Source organism: Mastigoproctus giganteus, chromosome 9 (assembly GCF_048544385.1).
Source record: "Mastigoproctus giganteus isolate SK-2022 chromosome 9, ASM4854438v1, whole genome shotgun sequence".
Lineage (NCBI taxonomy): Eukaryota > Metazoa > Arthropoda > Arachnida > Uropygi > Thelyphonidae > Mastigoproctus > Mastigoproctus giganteus.
Window position 1 is genome coordinate 38,489,091 of NC_143583.1, and position 22,314 is coordinate 38,511,404.

Here is a 22,314-nt window from a genome sequence, read left to right on the forward strand (position 1 = left end):
ATATATTCCCTATCTCCCTGACAATAGAGTCACCAACAATAAATAGTTCCTGTGGGACCAAAACATTGGAAATTGCCTCTGTGTTGCCTGATGCACCGGATTGAGCTCAGCAGTTGAGAGGTTGATGGGCCCCTCATATTAAGCTCTCATAGAGAAGCTCTTATGAGAGCTTCAAGCTCTCATAAATGCTCATCAGAATGCTGAGTTGAAGCCTAATTTGTTGACACTCTAGGCATGCACACACACAAAGACATCCTCCTTGGCTAGATCATGTCCTATTTTAGAAAGTTCAGCAAACGTTTCACATTTTGTACATTTTTTATGAGACTGATGTGTTGGAGAATCACCTCCTTAGTTTTTCCCCTGAGTCACAGCTCTCTCGCTAGTCTGTGATCTTTGCTTCACAGCTCTAGTCTGGGGCATGATTTCCATTTAAATACAGTTTAATTAACAATGAAATTTAATAAGATTTAATAAATATTTGTGATTAATTGATAATACTATACTAAGCTAACAGATTCCTAATACAGTGCTTCGTATTACTTTATCTAGTTTTACGTTATACATTACGTTATTTTTTATCGATTAAAATATGGCGGCTGGTTCAACAATATTGGCCCGAACAACGGGAGTTATAACTTCCAAAAATCCCTAGTTAAATTCAAAATAAGAAGCTAACGAATGCTGCTGAACCCATTTAATATCTTTGTAAAACACAATGTAGTATGTTAATTAACAAAGAATACAGTAAAACTATCTAAAATACTTATCCATTTACAGCAGCCAAAAATCCAGACTGTTCTCTTCTGCGACCACAGTGCCCTCTCTTTGCTCTCAATTTGCCCTTGCTACTACTACTAAAAACAGCATCACATCAATAATCAGTGATTATGATTTGTGTTGTCAATATGTGAACACAAAATTTGCAAGATTTAATTTTTTATATCACTCCTTACTAACCTTTGTTTGTTTTTCCAGTGAATTCTTCTTACATTTCTTATTCAATTTCAGTGAGTAATGTGAGGTGCAATCAGAAAGTTTGAGAATTTGGAAAATGATGAAGCTTACTGACCATTTGATGGATCCTCTTCAGAGAAGTCTCCTTGACACTGTATACATTGATTTCAGTACTTTTGCTGCTACTTTAAGCATTCTAGTAGGCTTTTTGAGTTGCTAATAATTCCTGTATTACATTCTGGATAATTTCCTCAGTCGTTTTCAAATCTGTGTTCTTTATAAAGAACACAGATTTGAAAACGACTGAGGAAATTATCCAGAATGAACAACGTCTTGTAAGTCAAAAATAGAATAAGTATGATCTTTGATCAAGACTTTGTTGCATTTTTGGGCGTGGGAGAAGAACTGATTCTCCACTAAGAGGGCTGGCCTTTTTTTTTTTTTTTTATAGGCATATCATGATTCATCACTAGAAATAATGGAAGAAGCAAAGTATAGGTCAGTAGTAGCATGTTGACAAAGACCTTGATATATGAGAACTTGCCATTCTGTGTGATAATCAGTGAGGATGCGACTTGACATAAACATTCTCATAAACTTGACATAAACATTCTCAAATCTTGTGTTAAAATTGATTGACATGTCACACTAGAAAAACCAGTTTCACTGGCAGTTTCAGAGATATTTGAAAGAGTCATGTTTTTTTGAATTCTTCCTCTAGATGCTGTTTTATAATCCCTCTGTAGTTAAAGAAGCAACATGGAATTCTGAATTTCCTGTCTTCACATAAATTTTTTTGCAGCTTTCACTAAAATTCTTTTAAACTTTTGTCGTTCTTAATCTAAAGTTGTATTAGCGTCAGGAATTATATATTAAATTTTGGTAAAAAAACGTTTTTATAGTTAATAATTCCAAAATCTGAGAGCTTTTTGATATATTTTCCATTTTAAGACTTTTTATACCTTTGGCACTGATTACATTTTTAATTTACTCAATAGAAGATGAAAGCCACTTGCAATCTCAAATCCTCTGTATACTCTTGTATATTCAGTACTAGTTGTTTATAATCCTTTTCTATAATGGTATAGTCAGGTAATTGAGGAATAGTGCTTTCCCTGTTCATTTCATGATAGTTTAAATGCTAATATGTAGATTACTTTTACTTTATTCTCTAAACTTCACTCTGAAACAAAAATGTTCATGTGTGTTTATAAGTGCCAACCACAGTTAGCTGAAACTATCCCCTTCTCCCTAATGGGACTAGGGTATTGTTCGGTCACCCTACTGCCTTGGAGATTGCCTCTGTGTTGACTGATGCAGAAGAGTGAGCTCGGCAGCTGAGAGCTTGATGGGCCCTCATTAATTTTTTCAAAGGCATTTACCCTACATTTCAAGCTCTCATAGATGCCTGGGGACTAAATTCAAGCTCTCATAGTCTCAGGTACTAAATACATTTTTTCAGATATTATTTTGCCCTTCATTCTAAAAATGGCACCATTTTGCCATTGATGAACTCTATTGGATTTTTCTTGCCCTTTCTTATGTTTCCTTGGTTTAATGTATCTATGTAAGCTGAAATACTGTGCTTCTAATTTGAGTTTATAGTTTACACAGATTTTCTAGTAGCCTTTTACCATTATTGTTAGATTAACCTTTTTTTTTTTTTTTTTCTAACTTTATCTAAGTTATCTCTATAAAGGTAATTTTTACTTCCTACCTTGCTATTTAAATCTCACACCAAGATTATTCTTTCTTTGTCATTAGTTTCTGCTGCACTTTCTGAGATATTATTTAACTCCCTCTTTTTTTTAACCTTTAGTGAACTGTATGTACAGAGAAATTTCATCACCCAACTTTCATCTTAAATTTTTCACTCAGAACTCTGCTGGTTAATTATAATATTATAATAGAATACCTATTATATTCTGTCTTAGTGTCTGTGATAACTGCTATTATGATGTCATGTCAACCTGGTTCTCCTAATTACACTTCTTTGCTGTTTAAGCTTCTGTTGTTGATTGTAACTTAAGACAGTAAATCAAAAATAGTGTATTGTATTGTGAAAATTCTTTGTTTGGTTTTTTAAAATCACTCTAGTCATTTTAAGTGTAATTTTAAGTCTCATTAAATGAGTGATAAAACATAGGATGCATTGAGATAAATTTTATAATCTAATTCATCTAAAATTTTTATTATTATTATTTTTTAATAGGGAGAATTTGGGGTTTATTTAGTGTCCGATGGAAGCACTAGGCCTTATCGATGCAAAATTAAAGCTCCAGGGTTTGCTCATTTGGTAAGTTTATTGTATTTTCTCTTTGTTGATATGGACTTTTATTTCTTTATTTTGTGACTTACACCATACTAAGATTTAGTATGGTGTTGAACAGACTAATTTAAAGCCTGGGAACCTAACTAACTGGCATTTATTGTTTTTATATGGGATGTGATCTTCCAAAGGTTTAGAATAACCTTTTATTCTAAAAGGTTAGAATATTTTGTTGTTGGAAGTTGATAGCCTAAATAAATTTAAGGCTGAGCTGGACAGGTATTTGGAATGAACGGAGGGTTGAAATGGGAGCGGGTTTTTTTTTTTATTTTTTTTGGCTGATGCTGCATAAGCTTGCTTTCTTGTATCGTATGCCTCTACTAATGCTAATACTAATAACCAACTTATGAACAAACTTTTGAAATACTAAAATACTAAGATTTAATATGGTGTGAACAGACTGTAATTTAAAGCCTGGGAACCTAACTGGCATTTATTGTTTATATGGGATGTAATCTTCCAAAGTTTTAGAATAACCAACTTATGAATAAACTTTTGAAACACAATCCATTTATAAGTTAAAATTCCTGTAATGCAAAAGAAAGAAACAGGAAAAAAAAAGCATGCTTTTCTGAGCATGCTCAGAAAACAGCTTCAAATAAACTGAATAAGTGTAATAAAATATATGTATTAAGTAAAACTATAAAAAAATTTTCAATTAATTATTTTCCCTGTTCATTTTATGATAGTTTAATTGCTAATATGTTGATTACTTTTGACACTGTTGCGCATGGAAGACTACTGTACAAATTGGAGTAGAATGGTATTAAGGGTAAGTTGCTACAATGGATAAAAGGATGGTTAAGTGCGAGAAGACAGAGGGTGGTAATCAATCGGTGCTGCTCTTCTTGGACTAATGTTATTAGTGGAGTCCCACAGGGTTAGGTGTTGGGTCCACTGTTGTTTTGTATATTTATCAATGATATTGATGAAGGTATATCAGTCTTAGTGTCGAATTTTGCAGATGATACAAAGGTTTGTGGGGTTGTTAATGACAGTAATGGCAGTGTGCTACTGCAACAGGATCTAGAAAATTTGAGAAGATGGGCTGAGAAGTGGCAACTGAAGTTTAACATTAAATTCAAAGTACTGCATTTGGGTAGAAGTAATCCCAGAGGAATGTACCAACTGTGTGGTACTACACTTAGGTGGGTAGAAAATGAAAAAGACCTGGGAGTAATTGTGCAGTCAGATATGAAGTTTTCTGAGCAATGCAGACAGGCTGCCAGGCCAGGTCATGGGGTTTTGTCAACGATATACAGGAATTTTGCTAGCATGGGAAAGGAGGTGATTGTCCCTCTGTATAAGGCAATAATCAGGCCACACCTTGAGTACTGCGTACAGGTCAGGAGGCCTCATTTTAGGAAGGATGTAGATTTGCTTGAGCGTGTACAGTGAAGGGCAACAAGATTGGTGAGGGGAATGAAGGGATCCTCTTACCAAGAGAGGCTTAAGTTCTGCAAATTGCAGCAGTTAGAAACCAGGCACCTGTTTGGTGATCTTATTGAGGTGTATAAGGCTGGATGAATGGGTTGAGCATGCTGAATTTTGATGGGATTCTTCCACTTGTTCAGATTATGAACCTAAGGGGGCATAAATTCAAATTGAGGAAAGACAGATATAGAATAGATGTGCAGAAATTTGCCTTTAGCCAGCGAGTGATTAATTGCTGGAACAAACTTCCATCTGTTGTGGAAGTTGATAGGTTAAATAAATTTATGGAGGAACTGGACAAACATTTAGAGGGAATTGTTATGTAATTTTTTTTTTTTTTTTTTTTTTGTGGCTGATGCTGTATAAGCTCATATGCTTGCTTTCTTGCATCACATGCCACTATTACTACTACTTTTACTTTATTCTCTAAACTTCACCCTGAAACAAAAATGTTCATATGCATATGAACATTTTTCATATGCATATGAACCCTGAAACAAAAATGTTCATATGTGTTTATTATAAGTGCCAACCACAGTTAGCCGAAACTATCCCCTTCTCCCTAATGGGACTTAGGGTATTATTCGGTCACTCTACTGGAACTAAATATATTTGTTCAGATAGTATTTTGCCCTTCATTCTAAAAATGGCACCATTTTGCCATTGATGAACGCTATGGGATTAGCAGAAGTCAATCATTTGTGATGTTGCTCGCTTAGTTGTTTTTTTAAGAGCTCCCTAACTGTGTTACTGAATTGAGAATATATGTTATAACCCTCATTTAAAATAATATTTATACAACCTTTGAGAAGTTTATCTTAAGTTGCTTTGATGATTTTTATGGATTAAATTTTGTTTTGCTAGTTTTTCAGGCTTAGTCCTTTAGATATGAGGTCGACTTGTATAACAGCTGCTCACTTTAATTTCTCTCTTGGTTCTTTTCATCATCTAAACCAATAGTTTTCAACTCAAAATGTATCACAAAACAATGGGTGCTGATGCCATGCAATGAGTATAGCCAGGGCATTAGATAGGACAATGACACAGATGTGTATAGTTTTCTGCCTAGATTATAAATACTTTGAAACTGGACAGACTAATCCTACCTACTCTACAGTAACTTTACTAAGCAAGAGTTACTGTAAATCAGTTTGAACATTTGCAGTTTGTACCTAAAAAGTGAAAAATAAAATTTTTGCTAAATTAAGTTGATATGATTAATTTCTTCAATTTTTATTCCTTTTTGGACTCTTCATAGTTGGAATATTCTTTTTTTGGATCTCCTCTGGCTTAAGTCTCTCAACCATATTCTGTCAAATTCATCTGTTGCCTCTGTCATTTTCCCAACTCAGCTACTACCCAGAACTCTGCTTTCTTTGAAACCCACCTTTCTCCTGTCCAACTTTTCTAACAGCAACATCATTTTTTTGATGAATTTAATGTTCACAACTCCAGTTAGCTTCAGGTTTTTAGTTATATGGACCTAGCTGATCAAGATGCTGAGGATTTTTCAGTTATTGAGGACTTGGCACAACTTGTTTACTTACCTATTATAATACCAGACAATCTCCTAAACACACACCTAACACTTTCAGTCTGTTTATTCAACCATTCTAAGTATACGGTAAAATGTTAGTGGTCATCAAGGCACTTCAGCTCACAACCAATGGATCCTCTCCCTCTCTCTCATGTCCATTCTCACCCTTGTGTTATTCGTCATTACAAATATGCGAAATGGATGATCTGCATGGTTGGACTACTGTTTTAAATTTTCTGACCCCAATGTAAGTGTCACTGAAATTATTCTTTTATGGATAAAATCTTATATTCTGCATTCCACCCTAAAATCTTATCCATTATCCTAATTTTGATTTTTCAGTAAATGTGTTAAGGCCGTTCAAGATAAGAACATAGTACATCACTGAACCTGATGTGGATGCTTCCTAGGGGCATCCACATTAGCTGGTGCACAATCTTCCTGATAGTGAACTGAGGGAGTCCAAGTAGTGTGCATACAAGGGCATTGTTGAGGCCACATTATTTCAAGAGCTGGGTATATTCTTGTTGTTGATATGCCATATCCAAAAATTTCATTACTTCATACATGTCTCTCCCCTCCTATTCTTTGCTACTGGTACATCATGAATAGTCAAATTAATAGAACAAACTTATATGCGAAAAGATCTAATCCTTCCAAATAGTTCTGTGCTCATTTCAAAAATGTACATGGTCTCTGTTCCAATTTCCATTTCCACTTACAGTCTGCCAAGCCTCACTTACTTTTTCAAAGAGAATCCCAATTTAATCATTGATTCAACCACATATCATTTCAGTTGTCCTAATTATTCGCTGTACAAATGCTTTCACTTCAAGGGTGGTACTCGTGCATGTGTCTGCTATGTATTCCATGTTGGAGGTGTAGTAATTTCGAATTTCCTCTTTTTAATTTTCTCTGGCTTAAAATTATTTCTCTACTCCATTCCGTCAATCATCTGTTGCCTCTATCATTCTCCCAACTCCACTAATCACTTGGAACACTGACTTCCTTTCTTTGAAACTCAAATTTCTACAATTGAATTTTCCTAACAGTGAGATAATTTTCTTTGTTGATTTGAATGTTCACAATGCCACAAATTCTCTAATTCTAGTCATATGGACCTAGCTAGTCAAGATGCTGAAGCTTTTGAAACTACTAATTTACTGTGACTAATTACTAATCACCAAATACCTACCAGAATACCAGACAATCCCAACCACACAGCCCACACTGGCGCCTCCGTGGGCAGGAGCAGCAGTGCGTAGCACATTCTTCTTGATTAGACCGGGGTTCGAGCCCGTGACCACCAAATACGGAGGATGCGGAAAGGTCAGGGAATGACCTTAGTTGCTAATGCTCCTAAAAACCAAATAACAAACAAACAGCCTACACTCTTGATCTTTTTCTCATGAGCAACCCTTCCAATTAGGCAGTTAAGGTGAGTGGTCCTTTAGGCACCTCACATGACAACTTGGTGATGGTCTCTTCTCCAGTGAAGCCTTTCTCTCCTTGCCATTCTCAACTTTGTGTTCTTTGGCATTACAAAAATGCAAAACAGTATGATAATGTAACAGTTATATTCTTTAAGGTTATTAGTAAAATATAGAGATCGACTCATACCTTTTTATAGGAAGCTCTTCAGCCTGAAGCTCACATCAAATTGATCCAATTAATACATTATGTAAAAGGACTAAATTTATAACACGATATTATGGTTTAAAACTGTTAATATATAGGGGTTTCTTAAAAATAATCCTGTATTCAATTTTCATTGTCTACTTTTACTGCCAAAAGGAAGAGCAAAGCAAAGCTGATGCACATCAACCCACCTAAAACTAAACCAACCAGCAATGACAGACTGGAAACTGAAGAAAATTGTCAAATTTACTAAAATATTTTAGACTAAACTTCTTTATAAGGGACTAAGTGACTAAGTTATTTCCGTATGGTCCGTGCTCACAAGAAGTAAAGTGACCTTTACTTCTTGTCACTTTACTTCTTGTGAGTATGGACCTTACCGAAATAACTTAGTCTCCCTTATAAAGAAAATTAGTCCAAAATATTTTAGTAAAGTTGACAATTATCTTCAGTTTCCAGTCCATTATTGCTGGTTGGTTTAGTTTTGGTTGGGTTGATGTGCATTGGCTTTGCTTTGCTCTTCCTTTTGGCAGTGAGTAGATAATGGAAAATGAATACAGGATTATTTTTAAGAAACCCCTATATATTAACAATTTTAAACCATAATAGTGTGTTATAAATTTAGTCCTTTTACATAATGTATTAATTGAATAAATTTGATGTGAGCGTCGGACTGAAGAACTTCCTATAAAAAGGTATGAGTTGATCTCTATATTTTACAAATAGTATTTAAATAGGAAGGGTTGAGCTTTATTGCTCTTATATATTTTGAAATTTAAGGTTAATATTATAGTTTATTAGGCTGTTTGCTTAAATTACTGTACATTAAGGTGACGTTTCAGGTATTTTACTGATACCCATCATCAAACCATGCTGTTAGGGGAACAGAAAATAGAAAGGGTTAAAAATTTGAATATTTTAGAATATTTCCGTTACAATTTTTAAATTTACAATTATAATTACCAATTTTACAATTATAATCACCAATATTGCAGTTACTACTGGTAATTGTAACTGTAATATTCCAAAATATTCAAATTTGTAAAACTCTTTCTATTTTCTGTCCCCCCCCCCCCCAACAGCATGGCTGCTGATGGTTATGGTAAGATACCTGAAACATCACTTTGATGTATAGTAATTTAGGCAAACAGCCTAAGAAACTATATTATTAATTTCACATGGTATAAGAGTGGTATTAATATAATAACCACCTTAATGGAAAACAGCCACGTAGCATCCTTCCCTAACTATATTTCTGTTCTTCTTTTCTTTGGTTTGATGACTGTTTTAAATCTTATGATGTCATTGTTTTCTCAAATTGTGTCAGTGAAATTATTCTTGTATGGATGAAATCCTTTATTCCACACTCCACCTTAAAATTTGTTGGCTCTTCAAGATAAGAATGTTGCATATTGCAGTTGGCTTGCATCCGAATCTCCTGGTTTTTCGCCGACCGGGTTAGCCGAGTGGGTAAAGTACCTGCCCGGCAACCCAAAGGTCGTGGGTTCGATTCCCGCCTCGGGCTTGGATCAAAGTACTGCAAAAACCTTGGGAGGTGCAATATGGCCACAGAAGCCTATGCGCCAACAACTACCAAATCAAAAAATCAATCCTGGTTTTTCTTCCTACACCAAAGCTCACAACAATTGTAAAGCAGTTATTAATCAGTCCAAACTAGATTTTGAACAAGCTAAGAGTAGAAAACTTGCTTGTCCAAACAGTAGTCAAGCATTCTGCTCTCTTGCCGGAGATATTGACCAAACTTTTGCCAATGTTTGTTCCCAGTTCTGTTAAAACTTCATGATTCTATTGCCACCTCAGCTAAACATAAAGCCAACCTGCTAGAATCCTTCTTTTCTTCTAACTCTTGAATTAATGATCTTGGTAAACTGCCTCCTACAATTCCTAGTACACTCCATTTAGTGCTTCCTGTGGTCTTCTGTCAAAAGGATGTCAGAAGAATTTTGAACAATCTTGATGCCAAAAAAGCACAAGATCCTGATGGTATTTCTCCACTTGTTCTCAAAATCTGTGCTTCTAAGCTTAATCCTGTTGTGTGTTGCCTTTTGACACTGTCTTATTCCACTGGTGTTTTTCCATCTGCTTGGAAATTTTCTCAAATCCAGCTAGTTTCTAAAAAGGATGACTAATACTTCCCATCCAATTAACATCCCATTGCACTTCTACTCTTTCTAAAGTAGTGGAGAAATCCATTAACTGCCAACTCCTAAACTATCTAGATATCTACCATTTGATCAATGATCACCAGTGTGGATTTCATCACTGGTGATATACTGGCTTATGTTACCCATCTATGGACAAATTCAATGGAAAAGTTTGGTGAAACTCAAATTCCTCTTGACATGCTTGGTATATAAAGGCCTTCTAAATAAACTTCCATTTTATAGTTTGCCAATTGCTTTTGTTATTGGGTATCCAGTTTTCTGTCTGACCACTCACTGTGGGTGATAGTAGATGGTGCTCTGTCTTCTAACTTCTCCACCAATGCTGATGTTCTGCAAGGTTCAGTTCTTTTTCCCACTCTTTTCCTCTTGTATATTGACCTTTTTCTCTTGACTGAAAATCCTATCCATAGTTTTGCTGATCAAAGCACATTGCACACCACATTCTAGTTTGAGAAACCTTGTTCTGCACAAACATCTTCAACTTCTCAAATACACTCTGCCAGTTCCTTAAATGCCTATCTCCAAGTAATTCTCCATTGAGGCAAAGATAACTTAGTTATTTTTAATCCTTCTTGAACTTTCTGTTTTATATTTCACAAAAAGGCTCCCTCTGCTCTTATGCTTATCAGTGACACTCAGATTTCTAGACAAGGTCACATATCTTTATTATGGTTTATCATAGATCTTTATCACAGATCTTTATTATCCTGACTTCTAATCCCTCTTGGCCTAAGCAAATCACAAATATAGCTTCCTCTGCATATAAAAATCTGGTTTTCACTTTTGCTGTCAATGTTATTTTTCTTCTAAACAGCTGCTCACTCTATAAAAATTTCAAATCCTCATTGTTGCCACATTTGGGGCATTGTCCCCCATAACCTCTCTTAGGCTTCTAGACTGCATTCAAAACAGGGCAGTTAGGTTAATTAATGACCAATCTCTTAGAAAGTCTCTTCGCTCTCTGTGTCATAGATGTTCTGTTTCTGCTGCATGCCTCTTCTATAGATACTTCCATGTGCACTGTTCTTCAGAATTAGGTTCTGTAATTTCTCCTATCTCTTCTGAACCAGTATTCACACACATGTTGCAACCAGTTTGCATCTTACTGCTGTCTAACTTCAAACTCACAGAACCAACTTTTCTTCTTCCTCATTTATTCCTTCAACCTCCATTTTCTCGAACAATCTCCCTTCATATGCATATTTTCTGAAAGTTACAATTTATAGAAATTCAACAAGTATCTTCTTTCATTTTGTCAACCTTCAGCCTTCTCCGTGTACTAAATACCTAAGTTCTAATGCCTTTTGCGTTGGGGTTTTTATAAAAAATAAAAAAATGAGCATTACTATTTTGTATATTTACCATTGTCTTGCACTTCAAAATTCTGTTATTGGAGTAACTATCTAAATAAATCAAATCTTTGACAACTTACCAAATCAAAATACTGAGACAAAAATAGTGTTGACTTGTAGATGTAGTGTTTTGTGTTTCCTCTTAGTGTTGTTACTGGATTGGTATCTGTGAGAAGCAGACTTCTTTTTTTTTGTGTTTTTTTTTTTTTTTGGACTGGTGCAGCAGAATCCTAGCTTTCTTTCACTGTGTTTATCACCCTTATGTACCAAGGTAGCTAAAATCATAAAGACTAAGTTAGTACAGAAATGAATTTTTGCTGTCACAGTCAGATTGCAATGCATTTTTGGTATTAATATCCTTTTATTTAATTTTTATGGGTCTTTTTTACAACATGGCTAATTAGATTGTCTCAGGCAAGAACATTTTTTTTTTTCCCAGAAACTTGTTTTTCATCCAGCAAACAGCAGATCAACCAAGAACACATTCAATTTACAGACACATTGTATTTGGCACTATATGACCTAAGTTGCCGATGCATCTATAAAACCCTATAAAAAGCAAACGAGAAACCAATTATTTAGTTAAATATATAATAAATTAAATTTTTCCTAAATATAAATTTCTGTCCATTTAAAAACAGAATTATAATCTTCTTTGTTTAGGGTACAAAAAAAAAAAAAATTGATTCTTTCATACTATTTTATAGGCTGGTCTAGATCATATAGGAAGAAAACATATGCTGGCTGATATAGTAGCCATTATTGGTAAGCCCAGTTCTTTATATAGTGTATATGTATTAATGATTTTAATGTATTTTTAAACATTTTATGTGAAGATTTCATAGGAAATTTTATTTTTTGTTCTGTGTATCTTTTCATAAGATATCTGCCATTTTCTAACATATCTTAAACTTTATATGATAAAAAGCATGCTTCTGTATTATTAATTATAATCCTAGCAAATGATAGAAAAGTTTTGCTTAACGATAACAATTATATTCATCTAATGACATTTAGGAATACTTAAATGTCACTAGATGAATATAATTAATCATATAATTATACTACTCTACATTTTAAAAAAATCACTGTTTTCTGAGAAAATATTTTTTCTGAATCATATTCTAATGCAGATTTCAAAAATGACTTTGTTTCTGCCATGTCATGTTTCTTCCAAAATCACGAAAAAGAAATTGATTTTTCACAAATTTTTATTAATTTTGGCAAAATTTGTGCACTGAAATTATATCAAAATGCTACTTTTACCAGACTTTTATATTTAAATAAATGTTGAAAACACTATTAAAAAAGCAGTGTGGTAAAAAGTTTCCTAAACACTCGCCTCTCATTTTAAAAACTGATCTACAATGGGTTAAATTTTTGTTTCTTTTGATTTTCTTGCAGATCCTTCTATTTTATAGTTCCTCTTCAGTATCCAGCAATAGTCGGCCATCGTGTTGACATTCCACATCCCCTAATGCTTCATCTCCATGTCTTTAATGACTTGGTGAAACCTCTCGCCCTGTTCTTCACTAACACTGCCTAGATTTTCAGGGATGTAGTCTGTGGGAGTCTAAAAGTGTACCTTGACAAACATGTTGCAACCGACCTTGAAGTTTTCCAACATATTTTTTTGTAGTCTGGATCCTTGTTGTTCCCTAATAAGTTCTCAGCAACAGACCTGAAGCTAATTCATGCCTGTTTTTTCTCTTTTATTCATAGTGCTGTCAAAATCTCAGTCCCTCATCTCTTTGCAAATTTGAGGTCCAACAAAATATATCTTGTTTATGTTCTCATGGGTGATCAATGGGAATTTAGTATAAAGGCAGTTGAAGCAGGGAACTTCCTGTGGTAAAGCTTTTACAAACTGTTTCATCAAACCCAGTTTGATGTGCAAAGGTGGAAAGAGGACAGTTTTGGAGTCTAATAGTGGTTTATGAACTATGTTCTTTGATCCAGGTAACAAACTGACCTCTTTCGCTAGACGTTGACATCCCATTGCTTACTCTTTGCACGACTGCCCCATTCACACAAAAAGCAAGGCATTTTTGTGTAGCTAGATTGCTATCCAAGGAACATGCCTGTCACTTTTGAGTCAGCACAGAACAACGAACCATGTTCTTCATACTTAATATTTGTCAACAACTTCAAGTTCTCATAAGCTTCTATGCACAGAGTGAGCTACTGGAATTAACCCATTTATTTCCATTGTGGAGCAACACACCTTTGAGATATTAGCATTAGCATTTTTAGCATTAGCAAGGCACATGATGCAAGAAAGTAAGCTTATATAGCATCAGCCAAAAAAAAAACACACACACACACACACACATGCATACCCTTCTCATTTCACCCATCCACTCGCTCCAAATGTTTGTCTAGTTCTGCCTTGAATCTATTTAAGCTGTCGACTTCTACAGTGACTTATGGAAATTTGTTCCAGCAATCAACCACCCACTGGCTAAAGGCAAACTTCCACACATCTATTCTGCAACTGTCTTTCCTCAATTTGAATTTATGCCCTCTTAGGTGATTATTCTCAGCAAGAGGAAGAATCCCATCAGCATTGAGCATGCTCAAACCGTTGACATCAACTTAAGTGATTTGTGCAAAAACAGTACATGATAGAGAAAAAAAAAAAAAAGAACATTTCTGAAATCAGCTTAAAAAACAGTTAAAAGCAGCTATTAGTTTATACACATTGAAAATCATGCACAGCGGTGTTATTATAATAATTACATAATTTTATAAAAAACAATAAATAACAATAATACAGTTAACTTGTCAGCGCTTGTGCCCCCGTTGTAACCCTGCACCTGACAAGTGCTCAACTTTTCTTTTTTATTTTTGGAAAAAAAAATTTTTGCTTGAGTGTACCAGTGGATTTTTTTTTTTTTTTTTTTTATGAGAACCCCAAACATGAGAGGTATTATAACCTGTAGTACTTAGTACCGTGCTTGGGTTGGAGGTTGAGAAGACGAAAGAAGATATTGTTGATATTGGACTTGAACTTCTGTAGATTGTAATTTTCAGGAAATACGTATGAAGGAAGGTTGTTCCAGAAAACAGCAGTTGAATGAATAAATGAGGAACATGAAAAGTTGGTTCTGTGAGTTTGAAGTTGGACAGTAAATGGATGTTGGCTGGTAGCGGCACGTGTTTGGACTGTTTTGAAAGAGAGAGCGGGAATTATAGAAGCCAATTCAGAAGAACAGTGCCCATGGAAGTATCTGTAGAAGAGGCATGCAGCAGAAACAGTGTGTCTATGAGAAAGCGAGTGGAGAGACTCTGTTAGAGATGAATCATTAATTAACCTAACTGCCCTCTTCTGAATGGAATCAAGAAGCCTGAGAGAGGTTTTGGGGGCCCCACCCCAGATGTGGGAACAATATTCCATGGCAGGGCGGATTTGCGATTTATACAGAGTGAGCAGCTGTTTGGGAGAAAAGTAACGCCGAGAGCGAAAGAGAAAACCAAGTTTTTTAGATGCAGAGGAAGCAATATTTGTAATGTGCTTGTGCCAAGAGAGATTAGAAGTCAGGGTAATCCCCAAAAGAGATATATCATTTTGCCTAGAAATCGGAGTGTCACTAAAGATAAGCATAGGAGCAGAAGAATCCTTTTTGCGAGATATAAGACAAGATTGAGTTTTAGAACGGTTGAAATCAACTAAGTTGTCTTTGCCCCACTGGAGAATTACCTGAAGATCGGCATTTAAGGAATTGGCAGCAGATTTTCAAGAACTTGAAGCTGATTGAGCTGGACAAGGTTTCTCAAAATGGAAAGTTGAATGCAATGTGCTATCATCGGCAAAACTATGGATAGGATTTCCAGTCAATGGAAGAAGGTCATTGATATACAAGAGGAAAAGAGTGGGGGAAAGAACTGAACCTTGGGGGACACCAGCATTAGTGGAGAAGTTAGAAGACAGAGAGCCATCTACCATCACCCTCAGTGAGCGATCAGAGAAAACTGGATAACCAATTACTAAAAACAGTTGGCAAACCATAAGATGGAAGCTTGTTTAGAAGACCTTTATGCCAAACACGATCAAAAGCCTTTGAGATGTCAAGAGCAACTACTTGTGTTTCACCGAACCTTTCCATTGAATTAGTCCATAAATGGGTAACATAAGCCAGAATATCACTAGTGGATCGACACTGACGGAATCCATACTGGCGATCGTTGATCAGACGGAAGGTTTCTAGGTAGTTTAAGAGTTGGCGGTTAATTGATTTCTCCATTACTTTAGAAAGAGTAGAAGTAATTGCAATGGGACGGTAATTGGATGGGAGGGATTTGTCACCCTTTTTAGGAACTGGCTGGATATGAGCAAATTTCCAAGCAGAAGGAAAAACACCTTTGGAATAAGAAAGTGAAAAAAGGCAGCAAAGAATAGGAGTAAGTTCAGGAGCACAGGTTTTGAGAACAAGTGGAGAAATACCATCAGGACCTGGAGCTTTCTTAGCATCAAGGTTCATCAAAATCCTTCTGATATCCTTTTGACGGTAGACCACAGGAGGCATTGAATGGAGCGTGTTAGGAATGGTGGGAGGTGTTTTACCAAGATCATTAATACATGAGCTCAAAGAAAAATGGGATGCTAGCAGGTCAGCTTTATCCTTGGCTGAAGTGACAACAGAACCATCTGGTTTGGACAGAGGTGGGAGCAGAGATGGGCAAAAGTTGCGGCCAATAGCTTTGGCAAGAGACCAGAATGCTCGGCTACCATTAGGGCAAGAAGCAAGTTTTCTACTCTTAGCCTGTTCAAACTCTAGTTTGGACTGATTAATAACTGCTTTACAATTGTTGCGAGCTTTGGTGTAGGCAGAAAATGAAACTGAAGAATTGGAAACGATCCAATTACGATATGCGACGTTCTTCTCTTGGACAGCCTTAGCACATTTATTGGAAAACCAAGGTTTAGATAATGGACGAGATTTTAAAATGGAGTGTGGGATAAAGGATTCCATTCCTGCAAGAATAATTTCACTGACACGATCTGAGCAAACGTTGACATCAGAAGCTTTGAAGCAGTAATCAGACCAAGGTAAAGAAGAAAAGAAGTTTCGCAGGTCATCCCATTTTGCATTCTTGTAATGCCAAACAATACGAGGTTGGGAATAGCCTTGAGATAAAGGTTCCATTGGAGAGGAGGCAATCACCAAGTTGTGATCTGAAGTGCCTAAAGGACCTCTCACTTCAACCTTGTACTTAGAAGGGTTGTTTGTGAGAAAAAGATCAAGCGTATTGGCTGTATGATTAGGATTGTCCAGTATTCTTGTAGGTAAATGAACAATCTGTGCTAGGTCATTAGTAATTGCAAAAGCCTCAGCATCTCGACCTGCTGGGTCGGTGTGACTAGAAAACGGAAGCCAGCTGGAGTTGTGAACGTTAAAATCACCAAGGAAAATTACCTCGCTGTTAGGAAAGTTGGACTGGAGAAAGTCAAGTTGCAAAGAGAGGAAGTCAAAGAGCTCCAAGTGATTAGTGGAGTTGGGAGAACGGTAGAGACAACAGATGAATTTTACACAATGAGGTAGAGAGATTTTAAGCCAGAGAAGATCAAAGAGAGGAGATTCCAAATTGCCAAGTCTCTGACAGGGAATATCAGAACGGACATATGCACAAGTACCACCTTTGAGGCGAAAGGAATCATACAGCAAATAATTTGGACATCTGAGATGAGCAGTAGTTGAATCAACTGATAACTGAGATTCAGTCAGAAAAAGTACATGGGGTTTGGCAGACTGCAAGTGGAAATGGACATCGTTGAGATTAGAATTGAGACCATGTATATTTGTGAAATGAATTAGGAAGTCCTTGGGAGGTTTAGATCTTTTCGCAGATATGCTTGCTCTATTATTTTGACAATTCATGGTGTATTCAATAGTAAGAAAAAGTGGGTGGGACATGCTGTATGAAGTAATGAAATTTTTGGATATGGTGTACATGTGGTAAGAATATACCCAGATCCTTGACATAACGTGGCCTCGACAATGCTCCCCGCATACACACTACTCGGACTCCCTCCAGTCACTATCTGGCAGAGTAGAGGTAGCAAGATTATACACTAGCTGATCCAGAAGCTTCCTAGAGAGTTACCAATAGGTTCAGTCCGGTGTACTAACTAGCGGCCGGCCTGCGAACACCGTTTTAGAGCTGTACCCTTGAAATGTAAGGAATATTGGATCTCGCCACGACATTCATCATAACCTCAAAAATCATCAATCATACTGCATGATGGAAGAGATAGGGAAGGGTTGGCCGGAACTTAGCTCTAGAGACTAAACATGGGTTCCACCACTTCAAGCCTCCAATAAGCAAAGTGGTGGTATTTCACCGGTTGATGAGTCATCTACCACCTAGTACTGCCTGGTAACATAGAGGGGCAGCGTTCCTCCATGTGGTGTGGGCGCCACACCTCGACCCCTGCTTACGTTGGTTGGCGTCTCCCTAGCCAGGTGGGAAGGAGCAGTAGTGCGTAGCACACGCTTCTTGATTAGACCGGGGTTCGAGCCCGTCACCACCAAATACGGAAGATGCGGAGAGGTCAGGGAATGACCACCGCATATCCCCGGAGCAATATGGCCTTAGTTGCTAATGCTCCTAAAAACCAAATAACAAACAAGCTTACGTTGGTTCACACCTGGGTGGTCACCCACCATGTACTTGTGCATGAAGGTTATACCCAGGATTACTAACAGTCCCACCATCGTGAAGGTGCAAGCAGAGGATTTGGCTGTCATAGACCGTCCGGACTTCGCCGAAATTGGGTCCACTTTGACTTGAGTGTCACCCGAATATCAGTTCCATCAGCATTTTAGACTCCCAGGTAGCAAGAACAGCTTGTCTGGCATATCTGAGAGAATGTCTGTGACAACCTCAAGGACCAAATAATACGCTTTATAATTAAATATTTTAATAAAAAAGTTTGAATATTTAAAAATACTGTCATTTTACATGTTCTTTTCTATGAAACAACAGTTATTTTACCGAAAAAATAAAGTTAGGTGACATATGCATTGCATTCCATTTATATTTCTTAAATTAACTGAATTTTTTATTTTTATATGATTAATAGAAGATTAAAATAAATAACTATTTGTTACCAATTAATTACCATATAATTAACCAATATAAAAGAAATTTATTCTGCTTACTGCACATGCATCACAACATAATACTCAACTTTTTTTACTATTAAAATATAATAATAATTCATGATTTGTATACTTAGTAAACTGATAACAAAAAAAGCACCTCAAAAATTCATTTATTTTCTGTGCAAATGCTTAATAATAATATCAGCTGCAATTTACAGTATATTGATAGCCATTGTGATGCATATGGGAAAAAATGCTGAATTTCTTTGTCCAATTGTAATGCGATTTGGGATATTTTGATAAATCTTTCTAAAAGGTTTAAGCATAAAATTTCATGAAAATTTGCCCACTGAGAGTTGAGTTGTTACACACAGATGGACAGCACATGTTGAAGACAAGGTACTTAACACATATGTGAAAATGTTTAAAAAAAATACATCATACAAATGTGAGGTCTCTTCCATTTTATAGTTTTTAAAATTGTTATGCATGTGAAATTTCAAAATTTCTATATTTTGTGGTATATTCTATGTTGCTTATATTTGTGGATTATCTGAGCATAATTTTTTTCTATTTCTTTTTCTTTAAATTTTGACTACTTGATGAAATTGGAATGCCAATAGTGAAAAAATAGGAAAACAAAAATTGATTGGTTTTTAATAAAAACAGTTTGACAGACAAGGTGGAATATTTAAAAACTGGTGTGGGATTATTTTATTATTTTTTTTTCTTTCCTTATTTGTATAGACATATCTCATAACCATTTCATTAAGAGTAGGGATGCACATAGATAAGACTGAGAATTTTGCTTTTCTGAAAATTCCTACTTCTCTTTTTTATTGTGGTCCATTCAGTACTGAAGTTGACACACATAAAGTCATTCCTCTTATGGAAAAGATGGCTAATATAAATAAAACATATCCAGTCCTAGTCAGCTGTGTTCATTATATTTATTTATGCACATGCTGTGTTTACTTAAGTTTGTAGCAAAAATAGTATTCATCATACTGCCTGCACAATGTGTCCACTGTTAAGGTTACTTTGTAAAAGTGCTGAAGAATTTAATTGTAGTAAATGTAGACAGTTACTAGAGTAAGATGCCTGTATTATGTAAATCTGCTTAAATGGTCACATTAATTCTGATCAAATGACCAGTATATATTCAACAAAGAATAACACATGTTCATTTTGTGATTCATGTATTGTTAGTTTTTTTTCTTTTTCATTCATTGTAACATTTATGTAATCAAGGTATTTCTTTATTTTACTTTAGGAACCTTGGATGTAGTATTTGGTGAAATTGATCGCTAACTATGTATAAATCTAGCCATCTGGGATTTTTCATCAAAAAAAATTATGAATTTTATTTATTAGTGTGGTTGGTCAACTGGTTCAGTTCCCAGAAGAGAGTTCCACAAATACTTGTACAAATATTTGTAAATTTAGGAAATAAATTAAATTTTCTTTGAATGCTTTATAATTATTATAATCTTAATTGTGCTGGGTTAGACTTCTTAGCCATGCTGCCTACCTTATCTCCCACTCAACTCTAAATTAAAATGCTGCAGTTTATTTTTACTGAATTAGTGACATTCAAATTCAAATTAACTATTAAATCACAGTTACAAATGTGTGCTACAACAGATACATAAAACATTTTGTATTTTCCAAGTATAATTCAGGTTTATCATACTGTAATGTAGTGCTTTTCAACTTTTTTTGGCCTTAAAATACATTTGTAAACCTTGATTTTCTAAAGAACAGTAATATACCATATATTCTAGTGTATAAGTCAACCTGTGAATTACTAAAAAGTTGTCTAGAATTTTAAGGTTGAATTCTGAGTATAAAATTCTAAGCTTGGATAAAGGCATATTTAATTAAGTATTTAAGGCATATTATTTAATAAGGTATTAAGAATTATACTTTTAATTAAAGATATTTAATTTAATTATTAAAAGCATATTTAGACATATTTGTAAATTAATACCAATATACAGTGGATTCTGGTTATTTGGGCCACCGGTTAATCGGGGCAGCCGTTTATTTGGGACAAATCTTAAAAACCAGAACCCAGTCGAGAAAATAGCCAGAGTTTACTTCGCTTAATTGGGACAAAATGCTGTTTAATCGGGGCAGAAGACTGCAGCACTGGAGATTACCCTACGATTGTCTCTGACCGCACCACATAGTTTGGTCGGATTTCTGGAGGTTACAACCTAAAACAATAAAAACAATTAGCAGTCACCTGTTTATTGGGCTTTTCTGTTAGTGCAAGCTATCATAAACAGATAGTACATGTCAGTATTATTGCAAATTCTTATTGAATTTGCAATAATACTGACAGCCGGAATTCTGTGGGTTATTATGGTAAAATGTGTTTATACTTCCATGGAATCTTCAATCATATAAAAAAAAAATAATTTTCAGAATCTTCTCTTCATTCCTATTTTTAAAGCTTTGTAACTCGTTACTCCGTTCCCACTTTCGCGTATTGTGTTATTGCAATTTGTGTGCGCCATGTTTTTTGTTATTGATTGCTTATCTTTTTACTGCTTTAAATTTTAACCCCCACCCACAAATGTCAGCGAACAGAAATGTCAACTGGTTTGTATGTACATATTAATTATTCCGATTATCACGTATATTCTTCCAAATTTCACGTATCATTTAATTTTTTAATTGGTAAGGTAATAAAGGGTAAATTTGTGCTTAATATATCTTTACTTTTATAGCCTGTGGGTAATATTCCTCCTATTTTCGCTAATTAGAATTGCTGTTTAATAGAATTAAAATTCAATTCACAAACGTGATCACAATGACCGGCACTTACTGCACATCGTATAATGAATGGTACTTTATTATTTACTTCGTCGTAATGTGATTTGATTGTACAGTTGAACTAATTGTAAAGAGGGGGTACATTGTATTTTTAACTATTTACGTGAAACTTCAGATAATTGGGGCAGCCGCTTAATCGGGCCAAAATGCACTAGTCCCGATATGTCCCAAATAACCGGAATCGACTGTACTTGGATTTCAGGAAAGCTTTTGACACTGTTGCCCAAGGAAGGCTACTGTACAAATTGGAGCTGAATGGTATTAAGGGTAAGTTGCTACAATAGTCCTGATGTGTCCCAAAAAACCGGAATCGACTGTATTTACAATTTATTATACATATATTTTTCCACAAATATGCATTGTTATCGGCGCCTCCGTAGCCAGGTGGGAAGGAGCAGCAGTGCGTAGCACACGCTTCTTGATTAGACCGGGGTTCGAGCCCGTCACCACCAAATACGGAGGATGCGGAAAGGTCATTCAGGGAATGACCACCGCATATCCCGGAGCAATATGGCCTTAGTTGCTAATGCTCCTAAAAACCAAATAACAACAACAACAACAGCATTGTTATCCACCTTTTAAAACAAAGAATTTGTTCATCAGATGCAAACTGTTATACAGCAGTCTTCGTTATAGTGCGGTTTGCTCTCTGCTGATTCGCTATAACTCTGTTCTTATATTATAACTAATATCTCACTCTAACGCTGTCACAACTCACTATAACACTTTTTTACCAGCATACAGATTAATTTTTTGGTATGTTTAATGAAAACATATCTGTAGTTGTTAGCTTGAAAATGAATAGCAAAACAGTATTAAAAAGCTTCCCACACAGACTTGCAAAGTTTTCCCATGCTCAGTGAAATTTTCTTCCACGCTAATTTAATTGCGGTACGGTGGTTTGTTACGTAGTTCTGAGATCAACATTTTAAAA

The 22,314-nt window shown here is 35.5% G+C and overlaps 1 protein-coding gene across 1 annotated transcript in view; it reads left to right on the forward strand.

The window, feature by feature from the left end:
* Positions 1-20,019, forward strand: part of ND-49 (NADH dehydrogenase (ubiquinone) 49 kDa subunit) — a 131,251-nt gene extending 111,232 nt beyond the window's left edge. The window contains exons 10-12 of the mRNA XM_090381795.1: positions 3,174-3,253; positions 12,141-12,198; positions 19,813-20,019. Of these exons, the coding sequence (XP_090237921.1) occupies positions 3,174-3,253; positions 12,141-12,198; positions 19,813-19,850 (176 nt within the window). The 3' untranslated portion in view covers positions 19,851-20,019. The remainder of the gene's footprint in view (positions 1-3,173; positions 3,254-12,140; positions 12,199-19,812) is intronic.
* Positions 20,020-22,314: the final 2,295 nt, after the last annotated feature.